Source organism: Uloborus diversus, chromosome 1 (genome assembly GCF_026930045.1).
Source record: "Uloborus diversus isolate 005 chromosome 1, Udiv.v.3.1, whole genome shotgun sequence".
NCBI lineage: Eukaryota > Metazoa > Arthropoda > Arachnida > Araneae > Uloboridae > Uloborus > Uloborus diversus.
The window spans coordinates 156678260-156700676 of record NC_072731.1 but is presented as its reverse complement, the minus strand read 5'-3'; the positions used below and the strand labels follow the sequence as shown (position 1 = coordinate 156700676).

Here is a 22417-nt window from a genome sequence, read left to right as displayed (position 1 = left end):
ATTTAGTTGCGTGAGGAGGTATTTTATTTATATCAGAACGTTTTTTAAAATAAAATTTGAAGTTCTTCTTTTATCCTCAAATAGACTGTGGTACGTCTGCAAAAGACAGGGCCTTAACGTTAAGCAGTTGTAGCGTTTTAGTATGCGTTACATGAGCCTATAAGTAGATACACATTTTTCATTAAAATGCATCTTTGTTTCTTTAATATGCACTTTTTTCGTATTTCTACCTTTACTTTCAAGCAGAAACCTGTATAGTAGATTTGTCTTAAATGTTAAAATTTAAAAATTGTAAATAATAGGGGTATGAATACAAGAAAAAGTGCTTCGGATTTTTCTTTTAATGCAATATTTATTATTCTTTTATAAAAAATGAAATATTAATAAGATAATGCATTTACTTTTGGTGCAATATTTTTAAGATAATTTGTTATGCGAATGTGCAAAATGTTTAATCTAAACCACAAATAAAGAAGAAATTAAAGGGAGAAAAAAAACTCCACTTTATAACAGGCATTTTGTTCGTCGTAATTTTATATTTAAAGCATAGTGGATGCAAGTTTTGTTGCATATAAAGAAGCTTTGAAAATAAGTGGGATGCTCCATACCTTGGGGACTGGAAATGAATCTTCAAGCAGGAAAAAGCAGGCCAATTTGTATTTTTTTCCCTGTAACCTTTGCTGATAATTCGTTCAATTTGTAGGTAATATTGCAATATTAAGACTATTTTATCTTTTTTTTAATGGAAATGTTAATAAACATGTTTTGGTAGGCTTGGTTAGGTTAGATTTAGTGAATATCCTATTTATCCTATTTTGTTCATTGGGTATTTTTTTTTTTTTTTTATTAATCTTTAAAAGCTTCGAAGTTCATTTATTTAGTAAAGTGTTTTAATGGAACATTTATGCTTTTGAATTTTTATTCTTCAATTTTCAAAACAGTTGTACTAAAAACTTCAGTTGAGCTAATTATCTTTTTTTTATTTTGAAAATTGTTATTTAATGATTCATTCTGCTCCTTCTCGTTAGATGTTATGTATGAAAGTGTGCATGATATGTGCACATGTTTGCTTTATCACTCGGTAAAATTGGAATTTCATTCCTCTAATTGGGAATTCACTCCCCAAAAATTTTAGTCCGGGGTGCCCCTGCATACGGTTTGAAAGCACAAATGTTGTGACCTCTGCCTGTACAAACGCAATGGTTCATCAACTAAATTTCTCGTGTTACTTGAATTCAGGCTTGGCACAAAAAGGAGAATTTTGGAACTTTGTATTTCGTGCATTCAAGTGAAATATACTGCTATTCAAAGCAAAATAAAAAGGAGAAAAAAAAAATTCTTAAAAATTTGTTACTAACTACCTTAGATGAAAGTATAAAGTATCTGCACACGTAGTTCAAAACGAATATGCACAAATGAAAAATAATATACAGTAGGTTGATAAAATTTTTAGTAAAATAATTCTGTTTGTTCCCAATCATGTATTCATAAAAGCAAGAAATGAACTTTTTTTTTAATTAATGTATTTGCAAATTTTGAAGATAACCAATTTTTAATATTGATATTAGTTATGGTTATCAGACGACGCACAATTCTGCCCCAGCAGTCAATGTATGTGAATAATACAGTCGCACGGCGTGCGTATCCAGTTTTGCTAATTACATGTAAAAGAGCATTTAGAGACGGGGACAATAAGTTTTCTAAAACATAGTTAAAAGGAAAAATCTTTTTTTCCTCCCTTTTATACAAAGCCAACCTTTTTAGCAATGGAAAAAAAAAATATATATACATGTCTAACATTTCTTTTCAGACTTCGTTTTTCACTGGGTTAGTGTTAAGTTATAAAAACACAATAACAACTTTAATACGATTATAACCTATCTTTAAAGTTCAAGGCTTCAAATCCTCAACTCAAGAAGTTGTGTTCTTGCATGTCGTTGTCGCATGCGAAGCTGGAGAAAAAAATAATAAAAAAGGAATTTGGGCTTGTGGCTTTGAATTCTAAGCAGCTTACCTTGAGAGCAAAGAGGGTCACTTTTGTTAATAAATCTCTCTTGTTGGCGACAATCGAGTGCTAACCTTAGTTCCCAAAACACTAGTATAGGGGGGGGGGGGGCTTAAGTTTTGAGGAGGGAAATGCCAGTATTGGTTATGACTTGACGTAATCTTCAACAGCTGGTGATGAAATGGCTTCGCTTTTTTCCCTTAAAGTTTTCTTATTTAGATGAGTTTATCCTCAAACCGGTAGCAGCGCTGGCCACAACTATTTTTTTTATTGAATAATTTTTTTTTAACAATAACTTGAAAATTAATGGCTAGCATTCGACGGCACTGCAAATGAAATTACTTGCATATGTAAATCTAAATGCTATAACTATTCCAAAAAGTACTTTTCATTATCCTTTTTTTTCTGCTGAAAAATTAATCTTTCTATTTTATTTTTTTATTATTTTTTCTCAGTTTAATTTGAAAAACTAAATTATTATTGTAGAAGAATTGTGCAATCTGAGTGCTTTATCTACAGCATTTATTTTTATTGTTGTTATTGCGAACATCGTTTCTTACCAAACAATTCATCGTTTTAATTCAGATTTTAAATACCCGACTCCCACTTTTGAATTATTTGAATTTGAAGGTACCAAACGCTTATTTAACAAATTTTCTAAGTATCCGATATTAATTTAAGCGGTGCGTATATTCGAATGCTCATACATGAGTACACGAGCTATTCTTTTGAGTTATTAAAAAGACCTGTCATATTTTTTTCTCCATTTAATAGATACATCATCTTTTACTTTCGGTCATGTTAATATACCGCTCCATTATTTAAATAACCTATCATAACAGAAATCAATAGAATATACGAAAGAAATCAAATTTTATCGATCGTATATATTTCACGAGAAATGTGTTCGGTACAAGCCCTGAACTAAACTAAAAAGTCCGGTTACGACCCTGAGTCTTCTTCATGAACTTTTCTCTCCTACTACCTTTTAGCATGAAGCCTTACTACATGCAAACATCAATTTTTTCTAGCTGCTTTTTTCTTTCTTTTTTACGTTGAAAGTATTCCAAATTATACTTTGTATTTTATTAATCATCGTAGTGTAGAAGTATTTTGTTAATGTGTGGATATTTATCCTTACATTTTCTTTGCGATTTGCTTAACAGAAAGTTCAAAAGACGAAGTAATTTAATTTTGCAAGCTTTCAATTATCTTTAATCAGATTATACAAAAAAAAAAAAGGTATGTTGCATCAATAAAATGAAGCACCATCCTTAGTAGACAGTTAATTGTCACCTTTTTAATTTTTTTTTTAAATGCAACATGCTACAACTACATTTTTTTTCTAATGTAGAACAAGTGTGATTTTTTTTTTCACTTTGAAACGGTAAATTTAAAAACATCACACACCCAAGCTAATAAAAGTTTATCTTTTTTTCCTACAAGATTTAGCATCTTTCATATTACTCTCAAATTTTCCTCAACAATCAATTATTAACAGTTCTTCAGAAGATGATCGTTTACGGCAACCCTACGTTAAATTTTTAAATAATTTTATTTACTTCATTCTCTTCCCCTCATCCCACATCTCTATTTTTTTCCCCTGCCAAGTTCCCCAGCGAACACGAGCAAATCACATAGTATTGTTATGACAGTCGGCTGCTCGCAAAAAATAGGGTTATATTCCCCGTTCTCGAAGGATAAAGGTCGAACCCCCCCACACGAATGGCCGCATCGGTTTGTATTATTATATGTTGGGGGAGACGCTTCGCTTTCCCCATTCAAAAAAGTTGCCGAAGCTATTATAAGCGTACATAAATCTCTCTAGCCTGGCTAAATAGCCTTAGAATAACTGGGAGAGGTACTGGATATGTCACGGCCACTAGAGATTGGATATGGTATGGGGGACTAGGCAATCGGGAATTGTTTGCAAACGTTTGATCCCTGTTCGGGCGTAGGGATAAGTGGGATCATGAAATATAAATGTCGTTTTAAGTTGTGTTATGATCGTTACTTGTTTCGCGGATTATGATTCCGAAGAGATAAGTTCTGTTATGTAGGAGTTCAAAACAGCCATGTGTCATTGATGCTTGCAGGTAAAACGGATTAAGGCTTTTCATTTCTCTTCCTTCTGTGTATACATTTTGATTTGTTGTATCTGTGAAAAATGTAAATAGGGCATTATCAAGGTGTAGTTGTTTATTTAAGGTCAAGGGCGCCCATATAGGGGGGCAAGGGGGGGCTCAATCCCCCCCCCCTTTGAGAGTAGAACTTCCTTTTTTCTTTGCAAAAATGTGAAAACATTTTTTCTCCAGCCGTTAATGAGTAGGTTATTAAAAACATCAAATTTCATGAACTCTAATCTGCACTAAAATCAGTTTCCATTGGAAAAAAATATCCTGTTAAACCATGGGGAAAATATCTGAGCCCCCCTTACAATTAGGCATATGGGCGCCCTTGTTTAAGGTCAAAATAATGAAAAACCGTTGCTATCAACTCTTGATAAACACATGGAAATTCGAGTAGATTTTAAATGTATTTCGTGTAATAAAGCTTCTAAAAATTAAACAGAAAATCGGAATCCCATTGATCCAGAATTTAAGTAATAATTAAGAAGAAATCATAATCACTTTCAAAAAAGCGAACCTTTTGCAAAAATTCGATTTCGCAAAAGTGAATCATTCTCGTACTAAAAGATTGTTTTTATTTATTTTTATTCTTTTAAAACCTGTTTTCTTCCAACATTCGGGAGGGGGGGGGGGAGCGTATTGAGAACGATGCGTTTCCTAAATAGTGCGTTTGGGTCCTTTTTTTGGGGGGCGTTTGAACAATTTGGTCGTTCTAGACGTTAGATGTTGCAGCATCTTCAGTTCCCCAAATTCATACGAAAATGGCTGTATTGAATTTTACGAGCTGGGAAAAAAAGGGTAAGGCTAAAATTTTCTTTGCGTCAAGTCAAAACTATTGTCTAAAAAAGGAATTTTGCACGATTCATCAAAACCTAATGCAATCTTTTCTATTGATTCTCCCCCCCCCTTTTTTTTTTCTTTTTTAGTATGTGACAGTTTAATCGTAATTGCCATTTTTTTTCTTTTGGATTGTGAAGTTCTGTACTTCTTGACATCAATGTGATTTTAACGTGTTATACTTTTTATGAGCTTTTGGCAATCCTATTGTAATTCTCGGTTTTAAGAGATTTAGAAGTTAGGTGTTTTCTTTTGCACATTCGTTCATTGTTTAAAGTTTAACGCAAAAAAAAAAAAATAAATAAAAAAGAAAGAAAGAAAAGAAACATAACTAATGAATCAGTGTTGTAAGAGGGACTGTGGGGGGAGGAGTTTTTCGGAATCAAGCCTCCCCCAGAGGCCTTGGTTTCAATACATACTAGTTTTATACGATAAAACGTTATTAATTTCCTTTGACTTATCTGCGCAAAGGTGTTTATTTATTTCTTACGTACTTCTAAGCTTGATGTAATAGTTTATATACAATTAAGGACTAGGGGGGGGGGGAGGGTGTGCCTCTCCGTCAGAAGGTAAATTCTTGATGCGCCAATGCAGAAGAGTGAAGAGTATAATTTTCATGTTGAATTATATCTTCCTAATTCGCCTTGCTTGCAAAGTGGTTAGTTGTTAGCCGCGGTGTGATTTAGTAAGCTCCAATTTTATTCAACTTAACTTTAACTTTTGTACAAATAGAAAATTTTTCTGAAGCAATTCCCTCTGAAATGATAATGAATTAAATCCTTCATAATTAAAACAGTGTCCCACTTGTAACAGAATAATTCTATTAATTGTTAAAACCATTAATTCAATACAATGGTAAAAGTATAGTGACATTTAGGCACAACAAAGGACATCTGATAAATCAAGTTCTTATCTAAGGAGCTTAGGATACAAAAGGAGTTTGTCAGTCAACTGCTCTTGTGGTCAGCGCAACACCTTGAATTACCTTATATCGGCTTTAAACAGAAGGTAATCTTCGCAACAACATCGGGAGGGGGAAAGGGAGATCTTAATTTGAAGATACAAATGGATACCGTGAGGTAACCAAATTCGCCAAGTGTGGCAAACCTCCGTTTGAATTACTCTCCGAATGATGGTATTGACAAGTACTGATTAGATAAGAGGGAAGAAGAGGGCGGATTCGTTTTAAGTTGCAATGTTGAAGCAATAACTGCAAATTGCTTTTAACTTGATCGTGGGCTAACGCTGCTACTACCACTTCTGATCAGACAGGGAAAATAGATTAGACGTTCGTACCATCGATTGTAAGTGTAATTAGAAATAGAGTTCACAGGTGTTCGTCGATAACGACGGTAGCAGTCAATAAAGAGCGTTATGTTTTCAATTTATTCATACGGCTAAATGGATTTAGTCATTTACAACTTTAATAGATGCTAACCATTCTGAAGGTCGTATGTGAAGGAAAGGGAAATAATTATTTTACGGGCTTGGAGTGGCATGAGGAATAGATGCTATTTACTTGGAGACACATTTTGTAAGGTCAAATACGGTTTCATGTTTTTTGTGATGTTTCCAATGAGTCCTTGGGTATTTACAGTGCGGCATATTCGATCCCTTTGATGTACCAGCCCAGTTTTCCAGTATGGAACTAGTTGAAAATAGGATTTAGACCTCACATTACGGATTGAATCCCAAATGTCATTGGTATTACTGAAACATAAGAATTTTTAAGAATGAAATTCTGTCAAACTTAAGTGATTAAAATCACTTACTACTCTTATTCTAATCTCTAAATCCCCCTTCCGCTTCCTCTGGTATTCAAAGGAAAAAGAAGAGAGAGAAAAAAGAAACCATTTTTTAAAGATTAGGAAATCGTAGGAATTTCTTACTTTTCCCTACGAACCGAAATTGAAACAATATGTAAGCGAGAAAATAGTTAATGAACAATATTAAAGAACAATATTAATAAATAATTAATTAAGATTAAATGCTCCTTTGAAATAAATTTCGTAGAAAAGTAGATAAAAATCATATGTCTTAGAAATCTCAGTAAATGCTCGTAAAAATTCAAAATTATACTTAACGATAATAATGTCATTATTTAAACTTTTCATTAGTTATTTCTCGGTATGATTGAGTCGTATTAATCATCTGCAGTTGCATTTTTCTACTCGTTTCATTTTTTTGTATTATTTTCAATTTAGTTTTTTTTCTTCCGTTATTTTTTTATTTATTAGAGTTGAAAAAAAAAAATGTTTCAGCCTGTTCTGTATAATTTTTCGTAAGATACATTGATATTAACCTAACCAAACAGTTGATTAAAGATCGTAAGTTTTGAAAATCCGTTGTTGATTATTTTACATTTTTTCCTGATCAGATACGTTTATGATTTTGCTTGCGATCAGATAAATAAAAACATATTATTTAATAGTGATACCAGCACGGCTTTGCCCGTAGTAGAAAATTAAAAGGTCATTTGGTTCGCCTGTGTATTTACAAATAATGGATGATGAATTTCCCGCCACTTTGCTATGGTAATTTGCTCGCCCATCGTCGCATTTGGTAGTTTGCTCGTCCACGTTATGGTAAATTGCTAGTCTACGTTATGGGAACTTGTTCGTAAACGTTATGATAATTTGCTCGGTAAAGTGTTCTTTAAATTGAAATAGAAAAAGAACAAAATTGAATTTTCAAAAAATCACTTCGAGGTGCTCATCCCTACGCTACGAACTACTGTGCGTAACAGACATCCGGACATTCAGCTTTATTTTCTTAGCGTCTTTACACGCAAGTTTTTCTGCGTCGTACTTTTCTTATTTAAAGAGCTTATTTTTCACAATAAGTCATAAACGTCTCAAAGCTATTTTTTACTCTTGCGTCATAAAAATGTCAAAAAAAAAAAAAAAAAAAAGCCCTCTAAATAAACAAAACTGTAAATAAACAAAACTGGCAAATTTCCTTGTGGGATTTTCGTCTTACTGCAAAGCGATTTTACGTTCGCTGGAGTTCTTCCTTCTCTAATCTGCTGCTAAGAGATACCTGCCGATGTATTCTCGTCACATTCCACCCCAATTAACACCTTTTAGTTCCACCTCGCTCGTCGAAAAAAATGACAACTCGAACTGATTAGTCGAGTTTGGGAATTTTAAGATGGCTCTTCTAAGTGCTTCCTATACCACTTTGCGCCGGCGTTTCGGTAATTATCGTGAGTTTATTGCTATATTTGTATTGGAAATTCCATTTCCTGGTTGCCAGCCTGATCAACTGCACTCGCCACTTATATTACTGCTATATCGAATGAGTGAGACACTAATATGTATTTTTAGAAACATTTTATGAGCTAAGTTAAAAAGTGTTTGCGAAAAAAAAAAAAAAAAAAACCCTTGGATAAATGAAGTTTAATTATTGGAATTATTTTAGTTTACAAGTAAAAATGGCTCCATGTTTATGCTATTCCATTTGTTTGGGTCAATAATATTCTTTTTTCTGAATGAAATTCGAAACTTGAATTTTGATAAAAAGATGTTTATTCCGTAAGACATCACAATAAAGAGGTTTTTCCCCACTAACAACAAGCAAAAAATAACAACGTATTCTATAAAAGCATTCAAACGGAGTTGTAAAAATGTCGGTCGAAAATTTTGCCAAAATATGAGAAGCAAAACTACACATATAATTTAAAAATGTAAGAATAAATATGATCCTAAGAGACATAAGCGAATCAACTCATTTATAACACAGGACTTTTCACTTTCACCATGTTTGCTAAAAACAAATATAGTGATCTCCCCTCCCCCCCCCAAAAAAAAAGAAAGAGAAGAAGCCTACGAGTTAAAATAACCATTAGTTTAGTAATTCCGCATTACCATTAACAATTTAGTCAGTATAAAATTACTTTACAGAAGAAAGCCGCACGTTAGTTCTTAAAGTATAGTCGCAATTAGGAGAAAACCCTGTACAGCTGATTAATTAATACGATCTCTTTTCATTTGACCGCAACATATCATGAAATCTTAAAAGCAGTTAAAATTAAATGCTTAAAATAATTCATAGAATATTCATAATGAAAGCTGTTCCTGTAGTCTAAGATCGTTCTTTGTCTCTCTCTCTCTCTCTCTCCCTGTTTCTATCCCCCCCTCTCTTTCTCTCTCCCTTTCTGTCAATAATTTCGCATGGTTTTCGGTTCCAAACCACGGTACGTGCAGCAGCCCTCTATTTTACATTGACTCTTCACGCTATGCGAACGAAAACGGATTTCACAGAAAAACCGAAATATCATGTTAATACCGATAACCTTTTTCAGAAAATGTTAATAAATAAATAAATGTATAAATAAAGTGGTAAATCTGTGTAAAACCTTTTATTCATTATTTTGCTTTGTTCACGTTTATATGACCTTTAGCATTCAACCGAGTTCTACAAGGAATTTTACCGCTGTCTTTTTTTTTTTCCAATTGCAAAAATAATATTTTTAAAAAAATTCTTCTGGCAGAAAAGCAGACCATACCATTAAACTGTAGTTAAATTTAACCACAACACAATGAATTCCGTCCGTTTATAAATAGTCACTGAAATGCATTCACGGTCTTTGTTTATTGTCAGAAAAACTAAACTCTTGCATAGATCACTCCGATCCATCATGGAATTCGGGTCATCAGCGTAATAATGTGCTTAAAAGTGAAGATGCAAAAAATACTTTCCCATCAGTCTTTGCTTGTGACATCTCGATTGACGCTCGGGGCAGGTGTTACGGCTCAGACAATGGCCGTTTTCTTTCTTCCGGGAAGCATGCGAATGACAAGTTTCTAAAACTCTTTTATGTTACATCACTTCGCTCCGTGCCATTGAAGCATTATGTGAAGTGCAAGTTTCAGCCCCTATGCTGTTAACAATTTTTGGGGGGAAAGTTAACCGAATTCTCTCCAAATATTTTGTGATTCGTTTTAGATTTTATAGCTACGGGGGAAGGAAGTCAGGGGTGACGTGAACTTAATTTTTTATGAGGGCAGTAATTCTGAATTAGCCGAATGGCACTCTAAATTTTATCTAATGGAACTCCAAATTTTGCCGAATCATGATAAATTTTGCAGAATGAAGCACCAAATTACACCGTTTGAGGATAATTTTTCCGAATCGTTAGACAAAATTTGCCTTATAAGGAAAATATTGGAAGATTACAGTAACATCCCGTGACCTTGGGGCGCCCCTGAAGGAAGTGTTTATTCCGAGGTGGCAATATTATATATTGACTTAAGATCTATACTAACTTCAATGAATGATGTTATCTCGAAGTGACGACTCAAGAAAATTTTTAACTTTCTTACTCTAACAAAGCTTAAACGTATAGAGATTGCAATACCGGACCAAAAATTCAATACCTCGATTCGGTATTTTTAAAACGTGATACCGGAATAACGGTATTAATACCGGGATTTGAAATTCCTCAAAAAATGCTTGAAAACATTGTTTCGTTGTCACATTTCAAAATATTGTACACATTGTATTATTTATGAAAATGTATTGTGAACAAATATAAAATGAAGAAACACTTGTCATAATAAAAATTCAAAAACGTAAAAAAACATAATGCATCTACTGAATTGTCTCTAAGCCTGGAATTCATTTTAGTGTTCAACTTTCTTACAGTTGAAACTACTCTTTTTGAATTCACGCAGGTCGGTATAGTACTGTTAACAATGCGTGATGCACCTCCTCTAATTATCTAGAAGTCCTTCATCTTCAAACCATTCGGTCTCTTGCGTGTTATTTTTGGATAAATCCTTTTATGTGTGTGTGTGTTTCTTTTGTATTGTGCGTATTATTATTATTATTTTTTAATTTATAGCTAGTAATTATAATTTTCTTCCGTGAGACGATACTTTTCCAATATAAACATCATTTTCTCTTGAGCAAGAGAAGTTTGTGCTTGCTTTTTATTAGCTTTTTGGTTTGAAATTTACGATAAACTTGATTAAATTTGATCTTGTTAGTTTTTCTTATTCGTTTTCGCTTTCTTTTCAAAATTCTTTACAATTACAATTATTTAAATATCTGAAAATATGTTGCAAATGATTGTGCTTAACCTCTATGCAAATTTTCAAGCACCAAACAATATCTTGCCAAGTATACAGCGAGATATGACTACAAACACATACCGTCGACAACAAATTACCATTTGTTGTGCTAACAAGAACAATTTTTTTTTGCCAAAATTTAGTACAGTTGAGATGAATAATAAAAAAAGAAATCATAATGTATTACTGCAGTTGATGGTTGTAATACATTGTTCATAGGACAAATTCATTCAAAATTACAATCGAAATTAATTTTCACAACAGGAAGAGTGAGCGATCAGCGAAATGGAAATAAATAAACACATGGTGCTCAAAAGCGAACGAAAATACAAATGTAACCACCAGCAACAGGCTCTTGGACCAGCTAGGCTGGTCCTATTCAATTTATTAGTCCACAAATAAAGATCAATGGCCCTCTTAAAGCTATCCACCCACCCTCTTGCCCATTATGCGAGTCATCTAGCAATGACAATATCATTTTTCAATCTTTCCGCTACTTATGTTTAATGATATTCTATTAGTTCGTGCTTTTGAAGCCTAATTTTTACATCAATAGATTGATTTTGGTTCTGTATCACAGAAAAAGAAATGTACATTAAAAATATAAGTAGATATTTAATAAGTTGAATGGAAAAATCTGTAATTGAAACTATTTATTATTTTCAGCTAATATCAAAAATATCGGTATTTTACCCCAGAAAATACCGATATTACGAAATTGCTTGGAATACCGGTATTCGGTATACCGATATTGCAATCACTACTTACGTACTAACTGGATCTTATATAGGTACTTTCAAACACTTTCCTGTATAGTGTCTGTATACATATTAAATTACAGCCACAAGCCCCCCCCCCCTGAACAGAGCAGAGCAGAGGGGTGTTTCCACACGAGAGGGTGTCCACCAGGCTAAGAAAAGCAAAATCTTAAGTCTTGAAATTTTATGGAAGCGATTTTATTTTAATTTTACACATACACTAGATAGACATAAAATTGATTAAATAATGAAAGACATCTTTTAAACAAAGAAAAATAATTTTACTTTGCATTATAGAAGATTTAAAACTATATTAAATAAAAAACCATTCGATCAATTAAATGTACCATCGTCTTCCCCTTCCTTTCATAAAGTAAAAATATTTAACTTTATTAATTTAATGCCCTCTTGATCAATTGATTCAACCTCTTCCTTTAGTTTCCTTTTTCTCCATGCATCCGGGTTCGAATCCCGTACAATGTTTGGATGTTATTAATCCACAACACTTTCGATCATGTGTATCTGTTCTAACGGGTTCAGGAACCACTTCAGATTGTATCAGAGACTGTGCAGAAGGTGGTCGATCATTCTGTTTCAACTAAAGTACTACCTGAAATATCTTTCGATCATGTGTATCTGTTCTACGGGTTCAGGAACCACTTCAGATTGTATCAGAGACTGTGCAGAAGGTGGTCGATCATTCTGTTTCAACTAAAGTACTACCTGAAATATCTGATGTGCAAATAATTTTAATGTTAGTACCAATTTTATAAGTTGGAGTCAAAATCGCAAATTATACTTTAAAAAGAAAAATGTTTTAAAGCTTCTCTACGTGGGGTCCTTCTGACCCAGTGACATTGAACCAGTAGCATCAAGATGCTGTCATTCTGCATGGTTGTGTTCAACTTAAAAAACCGACTAGCTTGATCAATCAAAAAACCATGATAGTGAAAGAAGATTTGCAAGAAAGAAAGTATTTGAATTTTGATAAATATGAATGTAAAGTAATAAAATATTTTGCCTTCAGGGCCTGAAACATACTTTAAGAAATAATATTCCGTCCTTTCTATTAAAAAAAAAAAAAGCCTGGCAGTACATAAATTGCTCAAATACTTAAAATTTATTTCAAAATGACTGTTTATGTTGGAAGGTTGCAAGTTTTCCATGATGAAAGAAAAAAAATTGTTTATCGATTTTACTTTTATTTTTTAATTCCCTAAAATACATACTCATAGGACATCAAAGAGCTATAATAGTGCTTCGATAAATTACTGCTATTTTTACATCAGTGTTGCCACTCAACTGAGTATAATTAAGCTCTGCACAAATAAGGCGTGTCATTCTCTACTTCCTAATTAGAAGTATGTCAGTGAAAAGCTTTGTAATAAGGAACGTCATTCAACAAAAACAAAAAGGCGTTAGCACGTCTTCCGAATTCTAGCTAATTTGTTGACTTCTATAGAACATATGCTTGATCGACATTTTGCAATTTAAAGTTCAACTGTTCTGTAATGCTATTTAAGTAATCATAATACTTGCCTCGCGTTTAGTGACATAATGAAGCTATGACTTCAGTTTAAAATATATATAGAGAGAAGATTAAGTAGTCGTGGAATGGAGTTCAAATTTAAAGCACATAAGAAATAAACTTATTCTGCTGAATTACTTTTTTAATTCATTCCATTAACTTTAAACATTGTGAGATATTTTAAAACGTGTGAAAAATTAAGATTATTGACCATTCAATTTAACTATTTTTCATCATAGCTACTGTTGTTCCCCAATCCATTTTCTTTAAAATGAATTTTAGGAAATTTCATAAATACTTCATAGGGGTTGGCACCCCACAGTAAGGAAAACGAAGAAAATACCGTACATTCAAAAACAATTAAGGAAAAAAAAACAGGGAAAATCTGAGAATTTTGATTTTTTCCTTAAAAACCTGTGCCGGGAGTTTTACTTCTTTAAAAAAAAAAAAAAAAAAAAAAAAAATCAGCACATAAATATATAAGCTACCAAAAAAAAAAAAAAAACAGATACTTATAATTGAAAGGTGTTTTTTTTTTTTGTGTGTGTGTGTGTTAAAGGAAGTATAAAAATGTCTTTCATAAAAGGTGGAAAAAAAAAATATTTAGTTAACATGCATTTTGAGCTATTATGAAAATTTAATTTAAAGAGCAGGAGATAAGTTTTCAATTACTGGAAATGTAGAACCAAAACGAAAATTTATTATAATACTCTACAAAATGGAAGTTCTACATTTCAGAAAACTTTTATTTCGCAATTGAACTGAATTAAGATGGGTGCCATATACTGTGATTTGGAAAGAAATGATATTCAACAATTATTCATCTAATAACATTTCAAGAAAATATTCCAACAGGCAGTTTCATCAATTGTTGTAACTGCATTTGAAAGAAATTCAGAATTACAATACCTTTGACGTGCAATGACAATGAAGGGGTGGGGGGACCCAAAACTTTTGCCAACCGTACTTGATATTTCACAAAACTTTTGCTCTCTCGTGTGTGTGTGGTTTTTTTCTTTAACCTCCTAAAAAGCATTATATTCCCAAAAGACATATTTTTGGGAAATATTTGTGATCCTAACTTTTCTAGAGATTTTTTTACAGATAAAAAAAATCTGAGTCAACATAAGTATAAATTTAGAGTAGTTTTTCTTTCACAGAGAAACATCAAAAAGTGATTAGTGATACACTTTGAAGATATTTTTCTAAAAAAAAAAGAATGAAAAAAAAGAATCATCAAAATAAAACAGGAACCGTCGAAACATTTTCCGATTTACGCATGTGCAGCTTTTAAGTGGATGCCCTTACCAGAAACGACGAATGCATGAAAAAGTTTCCAAATTTTCTCCTGCATCATGTTGACTGATCTAATTGCGAAATCTCACGCTCCGCTCCCCAACCAAAACATATTCGCGAATATACTGGTATATTTCACTCATGTTACGGTAGATCAATATTGTATGTTTTAATCGATTCAGTGAACATAACAAGTATGGGTACTCTTGTCTGCTTGCCACTCACATAGTTGGACGTGATTCTCAACGCGCTCAGATTGCTGATTTGGAAAACGCGTTCAAAGTTGCTAATGCGTTAAGTTTATCAATTCGTAAATCACAATAAATTAGTTCATTTAGTTAACTCTCCCGTAAAGCTGCTTACTTTTTTTACACTGCTACAACTGCACCGGATTTCACGAAACTTTTGCCATAACACAACTTGTCTATCATTTTCTGATAAGTAGTGTATTTAAAAATTATTATAAAGAAATAAAAACTATTTTCCAAACATTTGTAAAGATAACCTAGATCTGTATTTAAAATGAAAGAAAAAAAAATCGATTCGCACATTCGCTGTTGGGCGATTTTCTAAAAAATGTCCCTTGCGTAGCGCTAAGTTTTTTATTTTATTCAAGTAACTTTTAATTAAATATGCGATTAACTGTTATGCTTTGATAGTATATTAAAGCAAGTATTATTCCCCAACAGCGTTATTTTTTGAAGGCTTTGGTTAGCTGGAAAAAATAAAAAACTTAGCGTTACACGCGGGACATTTTTTTCGAGGATCGCCCTGTTACGTATAGTAAAGCGAGGGTTCACCAAAGCCTTGAGATTCTAACACAGAAAATTCTTGCCAGATTGGTTTATAATAGTCTTTAAGTAGGATAATTTCAACAGAAATAAATAAAATTTGCAATATTTTTATCGTACACTTATTGCTTACTTATGGTTTCAGGACGCATTTTACGTCAGGATTAACGTATGTAAAATCCGGAATTGCTTTGATCTTCCTTAATTCTTAGTAATTTGCATAAACATAACCACTTACGAAATAAGTCATGTTATTTAGCAATTGCTGAACATGAAATTAAGTAAATTTTGTTAGAGCATTCCAATAATTTTCCTAAGAGTTGACCATTTTGGATGAGGAATTTTTTCTTTCTGCTGAATGAGTTTTCGATCAAAGCTATACGTGTACTCATTCTTATGTTTATGGCCTTCATTTCGGGACTGAATTTTGGGAAACTTTGATTCGATGATATCCATCTGTTTAGGGCCAAATGTTTTCCCCATTACTAGTAATTACAATTTCTGATACGAAATACAATCGCGACTCGATGGTCTATGGTTTTTGTTTCATCCGAAAGTCTATGCCTATTCCTGATGCTTGTGTTGGTGACTGTTAGCTGCAGAAATAATTCTGAGTGAGACCTGTGAGGTAATCGAAGGAGGACGAACTAGAGGGTGCAGCAGCCCCTCTGCAACTCAAGTATCCCGAACTTTTCAATTAAGTCTTCTTTACACTTAATTATTACTTGTAAGCGTGTCCCCAACTTTACTTCCATAAAATATTGTAAAAGTTCATTTTCCGTCGTTTATTTGGTAATCATAATTTTCATTATTGTGGATTTAATTCATTACACAAAACAATGTTTGACACAAACAATGAACACTCTAACAATGTTTGTAAATATAAGGGGAGAAAAACGAATTCTTTGCAATTTCCTACTCCTAAGCTTAAATTTACACGAATTTGTCAATAATCACTTCTTTGAATGTTTATTACGTTTTACATACACAACTCAAGGCGCTAATCGCAGCAATAAGACAAGCTAAGCATCTGCTTTTCCGTAGAAAGAAACTGGATACTAATCCTTTTCTCGTACCCTATGCTGCTTAGCGCTTGAATGATTTGACACTTTGACAGCTTGTCGCTTCAGGATGTGGCATTGGCATATCGCACCTTGGCGATCGCTTCTGACTTTTAGGCCTCGTTTTGTCGATGTTTTAACAAATAACCTGCTCCAATGATGTTCTTAATAAATTGACAGTTTTTTTCTGTCATTAAACTGTCTCTGAATACATCTATAAATAGTTTTAAACACTTTCAAGAGGCTTTTCATATCATCATCATACTTTCTTCAGAATTTACCGTTGTGTGTCAACAATTTTTCGTAACTTTTTAACAGTTTTTATTTATTCCATGAAAAAATATAGACTGTCAATAATATACTCATATTCACTTTAAATTTTTTCACTTCAGGAATATAATGTGTTCGAATAATTCTTAGACTCAAGAAGAGAATGTCAATGTATTCTTAAATCAATTATATACGCTGTTAAAACTTAACAATCCTCAAAACCTCTTTTGCAATAGTCTATCAACTGTCCATTAAAAGCATACATTAACCCTATAGATATCTTTTGTGGACTGTTTTGCTATATTGTGTAGGCAATCACAGACTTTAGAAACGTAATTACTTAAATGCTTTAGACAGACTCTATGCCATAAAAATAAAATGTCTTGACAATTTACCTGTTTTATGTCGACGTTTACGCGTCTCCATGGGTGCAAACATGATTTTTTTTTACAGTTACACACTTTAATGAGAGATCACATCATCTTAAGTAGTGTGTTGAAAGAGAGAAGACGGGGAAAATATTTTGTGACTTTTTTTAAATTTGAAGTTTGAAGTAAATCCCATTTATTTAGCAAAAATTTCGATAGTAAGTTGGCGGTAGAATGTTATTTCTTTTCCAAGCGTTTTTGTCCCCCCCCCCCGTTGTCCTTTTCTCCCTTTGTACTTATTTTCTTTCTTTTTTTATAGAAAAATTTAGTAAGCCAAAAAATACAAACAGAATTCTTTTGATGCTGTTTACGAGGTACATAGAGAAATATATGTATACATTATGGAGATTTCCTATACAAAGAGAGAGAGATGACGAGCACTGTCTAGAACTTGTTTGAATGAGCCTTAGCAAATAACTGTTCAAAAGGGAAAAACAAAAAATAGTTTTGTCTATTAGCATATTAAAACAAAATAACTATCAGCAACCATAGATAAGGAAAAAATAAGCTCTCGTTATTTTCGACTCACTGGCGCCAGTGTTGGAAGGATAAAATACATTTCGAAGCATTGCGCCTCACTTCCGCTTCTAGATTTCTTGAAATAACAAAAAGCTTTCTGAATAATGAGGAGTTCGCTATTGGATATAGGATTCTTACTATTTCGGAGACGTTTCCGATATATCTAGAAACGTTTCCGAAATTTGTTACAGTGTAGTTAACGGATAAATTATCGAAAAATAGTTGAACGAGCTACTTCTTTATGACAAAGAGAGAGAGAAAAAAAAGGAATAAAGTTACGAGCACAGAGTTGGGGATAGCTTCAAGCGGTTTGGGATTTTTTGAAACTGATAATGCAGTATATGGAGGCATTCAGAGCTTCAGTTGATCATGTCCATGAACGACTTGATTAACATTAACTCTGAACGTCTAATTTAACACAAATAACTTTGGTTATGAGATGTTTAGGGCTTAAGTGGATCAAATCGTTCATGGACTTGATCGACTTTAGCTCTGAACGATTCATCAGAACTTAAATTAAGCATTGAGTTAAGCTAAGTGAAAATTTAAAATTAATCTTGGAGCTTTCACCCCTTTAGATCCTTCTCAATAAAACATGAAACGTTTTCGTCAATAGCAGTTTCTAACTAAAAAAACATAATTATCGATAAGCGTTTCAGTGAAACAATGTTATTTTTTCTCTCAATGGGGTGGTTTCCTTCAGTCAAAAGTGCTACTTTTAGTCATTGAAATTGATAAAATGAGAAAAAAAATAATAACATGGACCCAGAAAATACTTTCATTTTCTCAACAGTTATTTTTTTAATTAATTTTTTAAAATGTCCGATTCTTCAAACAAAGCGTGGTTTTTATGACGTCACAAATGATGCAATTTGGCGCATCGTTCTACTACGTTTCCGCGTTATGATAATCAAGCAACGAATTAAAATTGCGCTCTACGCTTGCTATCAACCATATCGTTGCCAATACACTTTAGTAAAGATGCGAATTAAATATTTTGTTCTGTGAATGGCAACATTCAATGGCATTTCATCATTTGTGATGTCACACGACAGAAGTGTAAACAATGAAAGCGCACCGATTTAAGTAATTTTTCAAAAATATTAAAGTTAAATAAATTATTTAAAAAATGGTCAGATCCTGTGTTTTTAAGCATGCTCTTTCAGAAAAAAATATTTTTAAAATTCTGGAAACGACTCCATTGTCATCGGTTGGAGCTTTTACTGCTCTTATCGTTTTGCACTTTCTGCTTCTTAAGAAGTGCAGCTTTAGTCACAACTCTTCCCCAAATTAAGTTAAATACAAATACATAAATAAATCGACACTGGCGAAGTTGAGTATCCTTCAGCTGACGAGTGACTTCTGTTTTCGGGGAATTTTGGTTCTTCTCGGAAACTTGCAGAAAGGGAAGTTCCGATGCCTAAGAGAACCGTATGTTTCTCTAGGAATTCAGCTGTGGGATGTCTTCGGCTTAAAAACTTAAGCCATCTTTTGTTACTAATGTTGACAGTTGAGGTGACAGTTACGAGTCAAAGAAATGCTTTGAAAAACAAAGGGTGGAAAAATAGTTTAGTTTTGTGTTACATCTTTCCTTTGAAAGACGGTTGGCAAGAAAAGTGTCTATAAAATATGGAATTTCCATGTTTGAATATTTATCTTACGATAAAGTTACAATGAATGGAGAGGGAAAGGCAAGTGAAGGTGTAGCAACTGACACGAAGAGAGAGCATTTTGGAAGTGAAGCTACGTAAGGAAAAAAATTCGACAGTGTAGGTTGCTTAAAATAAAAGTGACGAGTCGCAAATGATTTTTTTTAAAGAAACTTTTCTAACTAGGTTAACATGGCCCAAAGTTTACACAAAACTGAATATTTTGAAACAAAGATGGAAGATTGTACAATAGGGACAATAGACGAATGTAGAATTCAATTAATTGAAAAAAGACAGGTTTTTGCGTAATTCATTAATCTTTGAAAATAATTAGGTGTTTATTATTTTGATCTTATTTCGTTTGGCATGTGGTACTTGCCCTTCTTTTTTATTTCTTTTTTTCCTCTTTAAAACTTGTTATTGTTTTAACCTAAACTGTTATTATAAATGCTACACATAATAAAAAACAGTTAAATGTTCAGTAATATTGAACACTAAATATATATGCGTAAAATTGTTTAAAGACTTTCAGTACAAAATAGCATCACTAAAATCAAGCTGCGGAGCTCAGCATAGTGTTGGAAAGAAGCATTTTCATCCCCAACCTCAGGGCTGCCTCAGCAAAGAATAGCACCCTTCAATGGGGGCGCGTGGGAAAGAACACCCACAAATTTCTACCATAAAATCACCGCAATTAAGGAAAAGAAAGGAGATCACACTGCAAGCAGGTGTCAAAAGCCCCCTCCCCTTCAACAAAACCTTCAGGGGGCTAAAAGGGGTCCCACCCTCTTTCGTTAAACTGCCTCTTTAGGTTTTAAATTGGAGAACAATATATTTGCGAAGTACGTATACCTGCTCGGCTTTGTTGCTGGAGACAAGCTCTGTAGTAAACAAAAGTTTTGTGGCCACGGTGATAAAAAGGAGAAAGAAACTGGGAAGGTATGTAGCTTGACTCGGAACGGAATTTGTGGGCTGCCACTCCCCTCTTTCAACCAAGAATGAGGGGATCATAAATTCTTTGGGCTGCTTGGGGGTTGCGTTTGGATGCGGTTTGTCTACGTTTGTAGAGGAATACTGGAATAGGACACGCGTCTAGTTTTAAGCTATCATAGCATAATTTGCTCCGATTCTGAGATGAAGCCGTGATTCAGAAATCAATTTTTTAGTGAATCTAATGTTCCATTCAAAAACAGTTAAGCAGTACTCTATAAACGTTATGATAGTATACGCATATGCAATTTAGTTTTTTTTTTTTAATTCGCCGTACTGATTCAACGTTTCCTTTTGCTAAAGCGTAGTTTAAGTTAGAGAAAATAAAGGGAAAGAAATTCATTTAGATTTTCAACACCCATCATCTAAAAGTTTTTGGGATAAAATACTCTGCACTGCAGTTCCAGCATGTTTTGTCGCTGTACCCCAACTTTGATCGCACTTACGTTTTCCTCTCTTATTTACCTGTAATTTTTAATATTAGATTTAAACAGAATTTTTAAAGTTTTCTATGCACCACTTCCTTCGATAATTCTAGGAATATTAGGTATAACTGTTGTTTAAAATAGTTATGATAAAACGATGTGCTGTGTAAAAAGTACAATATAATGGCTAAACAGGGGGGGGGGGCAGGGGGGACTGATTCTCCTGGCTTGAAAAATTGTAAATAATTGACCAGCTTTTTACTCAAGACAATCGGGTTTTTGATACCTTAAAAATTTAAACACATAACCAATCCGATTCTTCATTTCCTTCACACAACTTTGCTTTCTGCAAACATTGTTTTTGAGTGTAACAATATATTCGTGCATATATTTTGAAGTGTTCGTTCGAGAAGATTTATATTTTTGCACCAATATTAAAAACTATGTTAGTGTTAGTTAACTGGCACAAGACTGCACAGTGCACAATTCCAATTATTGATCAGATATTACTTTTATCTTCAAAGTGTTGTTCGTGAATTAGCCCTTTATTTTCAAACCATTCTAAATATTTTGTCTTTTCATTTTAGGTGAAAAACCTTTCAGATGTGAATATGAAGGTTGTGACCGGAGGTTTGCTAACAGTTCCGATCGCAAAAAACACTCTCATGTCCACACCAGCGACAAGCCTTACAACTGCAAGGTCCGTGGTTGTGACAAAAGCTACACACATCCTTCCTCTCTTCGCAAACACATGAAAGTCCATGGCGGTTGCGGTGGCAAAACTCCCCCGCCAGCCACCCCTGGTGCCAGTTCCTCTGGCTCCGGTTATGACAGTGACAGTGGCACGGGTGCCGCTACTAATCTCACCGAATGGTATGTGTGTCAGGCGGGCATGCCTACGCCACCTAGCAATGAACATTCTCCAGTAGGTGTACCCAGCACAGTCCTACCTTCGACGACTCACCATCCTATTCATCCTCCAGTCTTCTGACACGCCCTGAACACCACTCAGTGGTGATGTTATTAACTGCATTATTCAGGACATATATATCAAGATTCTCCTCATACTGAACTACTTTTGCCGCGAAGCTACTTGCTGTGAAGTCATGTAAGATTCCTGGAAACATGAATAATCACAACTTCAGTTTAGCATTATAACGGGTCACACGAAGAATCTATTTATTTGAGCACAAATGTGCAGTGAGGACTTAAAAAAGTGTTTTAAGAGATTGCTTGGAACATGTTTATTGTCCATCAAAATTGAGCAATGTGAGAGAAAATACTGATTTTTTCCCCTCCACCTAGCTCATTTTCCTCACCTTGCTTGTAACCTGTAACCCATGGCTTACTGAGATGTGATACAAGGCCTAATACTACTCCTTCTATTTCAAATATTTAGAATTATTTAATTTTTGGCAAATGGTGAAGTATTAGTATAGCAGCGTACTTGTTCCCGTGAGATTTAATGCAACACATTTGTGAAACTTAAATACGTTACAATTTTCTAATCATGCTTTTTTGAATGTCATCTATTCCGTCATTCAAAGTTACATTTTACACAGTAAATTGAAGTAGAACTTGTGTTCCTTATTTGGTGCAAAGCCACTTATAATTAATTTATCGTGCGAATGCAATCCGTCTTTGCTTTCACAGAAAT

General features: G+C 33.5%; 1 protein-coding gene across 1 annotated transcript in view; it reads left to right on the top strand.

Moving 5' to 3' along the window:
* The window catches only part of LOC129216479 (zinc finger protein ZIC 4-like), a 49779-nt gene extending 27989 nt beyond the window's left edge, over positions 1 to 21790 (top strand). The window contains exon 2 of the mRNA XM_054850697.1: positions 21348 to 21790. Coding sequence (XP_054706672.1) covers positions 21348 to 21751 — 404 coding nt within the window. The 3' untranslated portion in view covers positions 21752 to 21790. The remainder of the gene's footprint in view (positions 1 to 21347) is intronic.
* Positions 21791 to 22417: the final 627 nt, after the last annotated feature.